At 33.3% G+C, this 9,654-nt stretch overlaps 1 protein-coding gene and 1 non-coding gene across 6 annotated transcripts in view; both read left to right on the forward strand.

Moving 5' to 3' along the window:
- PRPF39 (pre-mRNA processing factor 39) overlaps positions 1 to 9,654 on the forward strand; it is a 36,145-nt gene that overhangs the window by 21,409 nt on the left and 5,082 nt on the right. For all 5 annotated transcript variants that reach the window (XM_040477040.1, XM_040477044.1, XM_040477041.1 and 2 more), the window contains 6 exons: positions 712 to 879; positions 5,542 to 5,707; positions 6,169 to 6,276; positions 7,844 to 8,008; positions 8,323 to 8,449; positions 8,857 to 9,125. In XM_040477040.1, the coding sequence (XP_040332974.1) occupies positions 712 to 879; positions 5,542 to 5,707; positions 6,169 to 6,276; positions 7,844 to 8,008; positions 8,323 to 8,449; positions 8,857 to 9,125 (1,003 nt within the window). The remainder of the gene's footprint in view (positions 1 to 711; positions 880 to 5,541; positions 5,708 to 6,168; positions 6,277 to 7,843; positions 8,009 to 8,322; positions 8,450 to 8,856; positions 9,126 to 9,654) is intronic.
- On the forward strand, positions 9,202 to 9,287 carry LOC121032535 (small nucleolar RNA SNORD127). The gene has a single exon (XR_005791355.1). It is a non-coding gene; the product is annotated as a small nucleolar RNA SNORD127 (small nucleolar RNA).

A 9,654-nucleotide genomic window follows, 5' to 3' on the forward strand; every position in this document is an offset into this window, starting at 1 on the left:
ATCCCATCGGGATGTCAAATCCAGTGATTAAAATTGCTTACAAAAATCTCTTTGAAATGAGTTAGGTAGTTTAAAAATACGTGTGTTTTTTTTTGTTTGTTTGTTTTTTAGTTATTTTTTAGTTAGCTGGAGACGTAGCAGGAGAGACTTTTGAAAGTTTTAAAATATATGTCTACTTCTCATTCCGTTAGAAGGCAGCTGGGTCCCTTCTTGGAGTTATTTTTCCAGAAAATTATTCCTTAAATTGAGATACAATTAGTTTCTGTCTTCTGCAGAATGTATCTATTCAACATTTCAAGTTTAACAAATATTTAAGTGTCTGCATTGACACTCTATATGTTTGCAGTGTGTATGTTTGCATTATAATTCTGTATAAGATAAAATTCTATAAACATATATATATTCCCTTTTTGTTTCCTTACTCTTTTTTAATAATTAGTTATTGTATACTTGCGTTATTCCTTCTGCTTTTTGCTCCCTGCTTATATGAGAAGCAGTTGAATATAATTTTGAATTTAGCATAATCTTCTGAAATTTAGAAATAATGTTTTAATTTTTAAAAATTTTTTGAAATTGAGGTATAATTGACATAATAGTTTTAGGCGTACAACTTAAGGATTTGATATCTGTATATATTGCAGGGTGTAGAAATAATATTTTAAAAGTGATTTTATCTTGGAAAGATAACTTAGAAGTAATTTAATTTTTCAGAACTTTCGAGCATGCTGTTTTAGCTGCAGGAACAGATTTCCGATCTGACAGACTATGGGAAATGTATATAAACTGGGAAAATGAACAGGGAAACCTGAGAGAAGTTACAGCTATATATGATCGCATTCTTGGTATTCCAACACAGCTGTACAGTCATCATTTTCAGAGGTGGGTGGAAAAGTCCGATCATTAAGATATATTATGATTAATCAGATAATTCTTAATATTGAGGATTGTAATTCTCTTGAAATGTCATGTAAGATTCTTTTAGATACAAAAGGAATAAAGTTTCTTGCTTGATAATCACAATTTACACACTTTTGAATTTTGATATTTTTCCACATACCTTATGAAATGTTTAGGAATTTTAACCATTTTTATTTTAATTTTTTTTTCAATGTTTATTTATTTTTGGGACAGAGAGAGACAGAGCATGAACGGGGGAGGGGCAGAGAGAGAGGGAGACACAGAATCGGAAACAGGCTCCAGGCTCTGAGCCATCAGCCCAGAGCCTGACGCGGGGCTCGAACTCACGGACCGCGAGATCGTGACCTGGCTGAAGTCGGATGCTCAACCGACTGCGCCACCCAGGCGCCCCAGGAATTTTAACCATTTTTAAACAGAAGTTTCTCTATACCCCTTTTATAGATGAAGAATAATGGGACTCCTAAGATATTTCAGAGTGGTGAAGAATGAGAAAATAGAATCAAATTTTAATTATTTTTTGTGGTACTAAATTAACAGTGTACATGGCACATAAAGATGCTCATTTAGAACTTAATGATTTACTTAGGATGCCTTGGTTGGCTTAGTCAGTGGAGCTTATGACTCGATCTCAGGGTTTTAAGTTTGAGCCCCACTTTGGGTGTAGAGATTACTTAAGAAAAAAAAAAGTTAAAAAAAAACAATGATGTACTAAAGGTACATTTTTGTGATTCATATAATACCTTATGTTCAAAACTGTGAAAGATACCTTATGTTCAAAACTGTGAAAGATCTATTATTTATGTAGTAAATCTAGATCTGTTTATATCAAAATCAAAATCAAAAATCAAAATCAAAATAAAAAATAATTTCGTTTAAATTTTCCACTATGAATTTGTCCTGACTGGTATCATTTCATTTTTATGAGTACTGTTAAAACAACTAATTCTGTGTGATACGATTTCCACATTCTGTTTTCTGATGTACTCAAAGTGTCCCACTGATATGGACTCAAAGTCTTTCTGAACAAGAAAGTATGTGTTGTAAGTATTTACTATGTTGATAAATACTTGCTTTTTTAGCTACCATATTTTCTATAGTTTGTTACAATTTTTATAAGTAGTATTGTGTTAAAGCCTGTAATTTAGGCACTTTTTGAAGGATTTTCTAAATTTTTCTTTACTGAAAAAGTAGAATACTTAAGCATCTGAAAAGTACCATGGATCAGTTTGCTAAAGACAGAAGTTATGCTGATCCAGTTTAAGAATAGGAATGATGTAGATCTGAATATACTGTCTTTGTTTTTTTATGGAGTATAGGAGATGCACAGGTTTCTAGGCAGAAACTTGCTAAAAGACATTATTAACACAAGACTTCCCATATGCAAATGCTTGGTGAATGTTTGAAAGAATGAGTGAACACAAAGTTTTTAAAAATCCTTATGAGAACAAGAGGGTGCCTTTTCACATGCCAATTTTTCTAGGATCTATAGTATAGATACAAAGTCTGTGACAATAAGAACTTTATTGTTGGTAAGAAAGATAAATTAGGAAACACTTGTTATATACCATTTGCCATGTACGAGATGCTGTTCTGAATCCCATATAGTTAATTTAATCCTCACATGAAGCCAGTGAGGTATAGGTACTATTATTATCCCCATTTTATGGAAGTAGAGGCACAGAAAGATTAAAATACTTGCATGATGTCACAGAGTTAGTTAGTTGGAAGCTGTTTGGAACCCAGACAGTGTGGCTCCAAAGTTCTTGGTATAGTTTCCTCCACATCTTTTTTTTTTTGTTATTAAATGAATATCCCACTAGATTTTTAAAAATGTATAGATGTTTATAATAGACATTAGTAGATTGCATTCCAAATATTGCTCTTTAATCTGCTCTTGTTCTTTTAATATTTTGACATTTTCCTTATCAGTGTATATAGCAAACTCACAAGTAGTGTTTGTGTAAGTAAATCTTATGACATGACTAACTGCTTTGTGAACTAGGGGAATGTTTTCTTTTGCCTAATACACTCCTCCTACTTAGTTGTTTATTTAGCACTAGCTATGTAAAAGATTATATACCATTTAAGTTGTAGAAATAAAGGCTCAAACAAGTTATGTGTGAATGGTGTTGGCCGTCAAGCTTGTTGAAAATGTAGAAGAGGATGCGCATATTTTTTTTAAAAAGTGTTCTAAGTGCTGTAATAGTTTTTCTGTTGTGTAGGTTTGTATACTGGATATACACTGATGACATCTCTAAGAAAAGTATCTAATTTAAAATATTGTTAGCATGTGGACTTTGTTGATGTGATCTAACTTCTCAGACCCATGCCCTCGTAGTTCCTAAGCTCCAGAAATAATATCTAAATACTGATAATTTCCCAAAGGGCAGTATTTTTTACTTCTATGGCTGTGATACCTTTTTTGCTTCCCCATTTGTCTGGTTGCTCATATTACTCAAAACCAGATAGCTTAATGTTTTCTATATGAAACTTTCTCTAGTTTAGCAAAATAGAAAGTATTTCTGTCATTTGTGCCAGCACTCTGCCTATTTATTTACATTTGTCTTAACGCTAATAACACCACTTTAAATTTATGTCTCTTGTATATAGTTCTTGCACATTGGTCAGTTTCTGAGACTTACTAATACTTTTTATCCTTAATACCTAGGAATAGGGCTCAGTATATTAGATACTCAGCCATTCTTTATTGAATAAATTAGTTTTCAGTAGAAAAAAGGCTGATGAAAAATTACTGCTTAGTATTTCTATTTTTTCACCATTTGAAAGAATTTCCTATATAACATAGCAGTTATTTTAAGTTTGTGCTCTGTAAGTAGTTAAAAGTTTTTTATTTGTATCCTAACAATTTTAGTATTTATATGAATATTAAATCTGTTCATTTTCTTACTATACTTTTGAGTTCTTCATTAAAAAATTTTTTTTAAGAAGGAAGTCTGTATTTTTTGTCTCCCAGTGGTGAAACGGATCCAAGTTAAGCCTCTGTATCCATTGACTATGCAAAATTTAGATTAGTTTCCAATGTTATTTACATACATGAGTGACAGCCTTAAAATCCATAAAAATTCAGGTGTCAGTAGCCTAAATCAGTTTTAAGAAACTTGGGAAAATATCCATAAGATTGGAACATAAGATAAATATACAACTATGTGTAATAATTTGATTGGAGAGGTTGGTTTGGATCAGCATAAAGACTTTATCTAAGGAGATTGGATTTTAGCCTGAATGCAGGGTAAATGTACTGAAGTTATTTTGACATGGGCTGGGGGGCGGGGAGGATATGATCATGTTTACTATTTTGTTTTTCATGTTTACTTTTTAATATTTTTATAGCAATATTGGGGTTGAGATGGGAATAGTGAGACTAGAGGCTGGAAGAGCAGTTTATATTTAGAAGGTGAAATCAATAGGACCTGGTACCCAGTGGAATGTAAATGATAAAAGCAAAATAGAAGAGATGTAGAAACTGAGTGGTTGGCAGTACCATTAATCAAAATTAGAAATGCTGAGGGTGTTGATTGTGGATGAAATGACACAATTAGTTTAAGATGTTGCGTAAAATTTCCAAATTTAGATAGTGTAGCTATTTTAGGTCTTTAGCTTGGTGTTTTTTTATTAAAATTTGCATATATATAAACTAGTGTGCATGGATAAAATGAAATGACTTTTTTTCCAAAACACTTTTTGCTTAAAATTAACCTATTTCTTTGTGCAGAGTTTTGGCAATTGGATAGAAAAGTATGGGCTTGAGTTATAGGTTTTAGAGTCACCATAGGATGCTTATTATTTCTGTTATTAATAAGATTGGGCATGAATTAAATGAAAATAGATGAGAACAAAATGTCAGATGGAGTCCTTGGCAATCCTAACATTTAGGGACTGATAGGAAGGGGCAACCCTCAGAGGAGATCAAGGATCAGTCAGAGACTTGGAAGAAAACCAAGAACGCAGTAACTCTGAGCCAAGGGCAAAGAAGGTTCTAAAAGGAAAGTGTGGTTAAAGGGCTTAAGTAGTGAAGACTTAAGTGATAGTGATAACGTTTAGGATAGAGGCTGTACTGTGAAACAAGTGTCCATTTAATTTTGCATGTAAAAGGCACTTGGTGGCTTTAATTAGGGCAATTTCATTGAAGTTTTTGGCACAGACACAGATTCAGGAGTAATTGAGAAGTGGGAAGGAGCTACAAATGTTTGTTGATCATTTATAAATGATCATTTATAATTTAAATAGGGATTACTATTATTTTAAAGTAATTTTGCAGAAAGAAAGAAAGAAAACTTTGCAAAATAGCATTGTGCCATTTTACAGATGAGAAAGCCAAGACATAAAGAAGGGAAAACTTCCCATAAGTCAAATAACTAATAATGGACAGAACTAGGATTTGGATTTATGCCTCTCCATGCTTTGTCCATTCCATTGCCAAGGCATGAAGAAAATTAAGTTGTCTGTAGACCATTTAATCAAGTGGTAGCTTTCACTATAGACAAGGAAAGGGCTTGGTTTTAAATCAATTTTTTTGGAAGAGTAATGTGTAGTAGTAATTGAAAATGGGATCTAAAATTACGCTTCGTATATAGAGCATTTATTTTCATTGGCTTCTTTTAGATTTAAAGAACATGTACAGAATAACTTGCCTAGAGATCTGTTAACTGGTGAACAGTTTATTCAGCTGCGAAGGGAATTAGCTTCTGTAAATGGACACAGTGGTGATGATGGTCCTCCTGGTGATGATCTACCATCGGGAATTGAAGACATAACAGATCCAGCAAAGGTAACTAAACTTAGGGAAAAAATCCTTTAATGCATGAGAAACTAGACTTTATATCCCTTTACTTCATGTGTTGTGTCACTTGTAGCTCATATAAAATTAATTTCTGATTGAGGCAAGTGGGAATTCTTTAGCTGTGGTGTAGTTTAAATACAGATTTAACGTAGAGAATCTATTTTACTATGAGACACCTGGAAATAGCTTAGAAGGGGCATTTTGCCTGTGTTGTGATCTACTAGCCTCTTTTAAATACATACACATGAGAAAGTGGGTTTTTTTTAAGGAGATTTTTAACTAACTTTTAGTATTGTTAATTGTACTTTACACATAATTGATAACAGCTTAAAACTTATCACAATTATAAGATTAAAGTAGGTGTGAATAATACTTAAATGTAAGCAGTAATATTAAAAAATTTCATTATCTAACTTGTGTGATTTAAATTTTTTCTTTTTCTTCCCAAGCTAATTACAGAAATAGAAAACATGAGACATAGAATCATTGAAATTCATCAAGAAATGTTTAATTATAATGAGCATGAAGTTAGTAAAAGGTGGACATTTGAAGAAGGTGTAAGTGTTTTTGTTTTGTAATAGGCTTCAAAATATAAAAATAGGAATAATGTATTTTTCCGTTTTGATTAATGTCTTTACTATTTTGTTTATTTAAGTAATAAGACATTTGTCCCACTTATCTCTACCATTATCAGTTTTCTGTTATTAATTTTAGAATCTTATAGAATGAATTTAGATTTATTTGATTTGCAAGATATGTTTACTCTGAACCATTTTATTATAGTTCTGTTTTTAGAATCAAGTTTGAGTTCATACTTTACGTATTACAAAATACACCCATTTTAGATGTGTAGTAAAATGAAGGTTTTCCCCCCACAGATTCTAATTATTTTTGTTTTTGAAATAGCTTTATCGAGATATAATTCACTTACCATATAGTTTACCCATTTAAAGTGTATAATTCAGTAGTTCTTAGTGTATTCACAGATACATGCAGCAATCACCATAGTGCATTTTGGAACATTTTCATCACCTCACAAATTCCTTACCCTTGGGGCGCCTGGGTCACTGAGTTGCTTAAGCATCCGACTTTTTTTTTTTTTTTTTTAAGACGTTTATTTATTATTGAGGGAGACAGAGACACACACAGAGCTTGAGCAGGGGAGGGCAGAGAGAGGGGAAGACAGAATCCGAAGCAGGCTCCAGGCTCTGAGCTGTCAGCATAGAGCCCGACGCGGGGCTCGAACTCACAAACTGCGAGATCATGACCTGAGCCGAAGTTGGTCGCTCAACCAACTGAGCCATCCAGGTGCCCCAGCATCCAACTCTTGATTTTGGCTCAGGTCATGATCCCCTGGTTTGTGAGAGAGAGCATCACATCGGGCTCTGTGCTAACAGCGTGGAGTCTGCTTGGGATTCTCTCTTCCTCTCTCTGCCCCTCTCCTGCTCGTGTGCACATGCACATTAAAAAAACAAAACAAACCTTGCTTTTTAGCTCTCACCCCTCTACTACCTCACCTGCCTGCTCTAGCCCTAAGGTACCACTAATCTCCTCGATGTTTCTATAGATTTCCCTATTCTGGCCTTTCATATGAGAGTGGAATCATACAGTATTTGGTTTTTTGTGACTGGCTAGTAAATTCAGTTTTGGCATGTATATGTACATTATAGTATGGCACACTACAGCAATTAAGACATAGAACTAGTCTGTCATCCCAGAAAGTTCCCTTGCCCCATTTCATTCAGTAACCTGTATCCCACTCCTAGCCCCAGTTACCTACTGATCTGCTTTCTGTTATGTAGCATAATTGTTCAATTTTAAATTATTCAATAAAGAAATAAATTTGCTGAAAATAAAAAAAATTATGTAGTGCCATTAAAATGACTAAATAGAGAATACATTCTGTTTCTTCAATTTTTAAAGCCTAAGAAATTTAAGGGGTTTTAGTTGTATTTTTTTATCATGAAATATGGTGATGAAAATTTTCTTGGTTCACCATCATTAATTATGTACATAGTTTAGATAGTTTGTATTGTTCCTATAGTCTAGTGTTTTCTGGTGTTGGTATTGGTTTACTTTCGTTGCAATGTCCTACTTTTTTTTCCTGTTATACTTTTGTTACAGATTAAAAGACCTTATTTTCATGTGAAACCATTGGAGAAGGCACAACTAAAAAACTGGAAAGAATACTTAGAATTTGAAATAGAAAATGGGACTCATGAACGAGTTGTGGTTCTCTTTGAAAGATGTGTCATATCATGTGCCCTCTATGAGGAGTTTTGGATTAAGGTAAGAAAATTATATGCTCTGAAACTTGAACATATTATAAACATTGATCTAGTGACTAACCTTTTTTGTACTTCTGTTGAATGTTGTTCATATAACTATATCTGTTGCATTAGGAGATGGTCTGCTTGCAACCAGATTTGACTGCTGCATATGCCAACCTCGTTGCCTCTCTTCGTCCTTCCTTACAGAAACTAGTCTAGTGGTTCAATAAAGGTGCTGAATGGGTTTAAAAATAGAATTTTATCGTTCTGTCACATATTTAATGGCTTGTTCAACTGTAAATTATTCAGTATTTCCTCTGTTTCTGTATGTAGTATGCCAAGTACATGGAAAACCATAGCATTGAAGGAGTGAGGCATGTCTTCAGCAGAGCTTGCACTATTCATCTCCCAAAGAAACCCATGGTGCATATGCTTTGGGCAGCTTTTGAGGAACAGCAGGGTAAGAATGAGGAAATTCAGTTGATATTTTTGGGATTTTAAGTTAACTTCAAGATAAAGTTCTAGGAATTGAGTCTTGAGGGATGGTATAGAGCAGAGGTCAGTCTTGTTTTTTGTTTTTGCTTTTCTTCCTTCAGGGGGTAAACTTTTTTTCTATTAAAGGCCAGAAAGTGAATATTTTAGGCTTTGAAGGCCATATGGTCTCTTTCCTGACAACCCTGCCATTGTAGCCCACCCAAAAGCATCTGTAGACCATAGATAAACAAATGAGCACGGTTATTTTCAATTAAAAAAAACAACCAGGCAGAGGGCTAGATTTAGCCTATGGACTGTTATTTGCCAATACCTGGCATAAAGGATATTTCAGAAGTTTAAATCAAAGCATAAACATTTAATTAACATTTCTAGGTAATATTAATGAAGCCAGGAATATCTTGAGAACATTTGAAGAATGTGTTCTAGGATTGGCAATGGTTCGATTGAGAAGAGTAAGTTTAGAACGACGGCATGGAAATATGGAAGAAGCTGAACATTTGCTTCAGGATGCCATTAAGAATGCTAAATCAAATAATGAATCATCGTTTTATGCTATCAAACTAGCCCGACATCTTTTCAAAATACAAAAAAACCTTCCAAAATCAAGAAAGGTGCTTTTGGAAGCAATCGAAAGAGACAAAGTATGTATTTGTATTTTAGAATAACTTCCATAAAAAAAAAATAAATGGTCGTTTTTGTTTTTTTTCTTTCCCATTTTGGCAACTATGATGAAAGATTTGGTCTGTATGTAATATATTTTATTACTAAATGAAGACAACAGTCCCTCTAAACTGATGTTGCCATCTTTAACAATTGTTTAAATTATTATGTATTAAAAGGTTGAGAAAATTAAGATTATTGGGTTAAAAAGTGTTGCAGACATTGTGACACTTTGTATTTCCCTCACATTTAGAAATTTCACAACAAATTTACTGATAGTTTTAAGTAGAGGACCTGGGAGAGTACTTTATAAACAAAAACATGGCAGATGTCTACGTTTTAGCAACTGTAACAGTGAGATTCTTTTTTAAAGTATTTCGTTTTACATATCAGTTGGCAAAAGGCAGTGTATAGGAAATTTCCTACTTTTTAGATTTTAAGCTAATGACAGGTCTGTGGAACTGTGGAAACCATTTTTTAATGTTTTATATTTGTCATGGTAGGTCAAGC

Source organism: Herpailurus yagouaroundi, unplaced genomic scaffold (genome assembly GCF_014898765.1).
Source record: "Herpailurus yagouaroundi ecotype Mexico unplaced genomic scaffold, PumYag 141, whole genome shotgun sequence".
In the NCBI taxonomy this organism is placed as follows: Eukaryota; Metazoa; Chordata; class Mammalia; order Carnivora; family Felidae; genus Herpailurus; species Herpailurus yagouaroundi.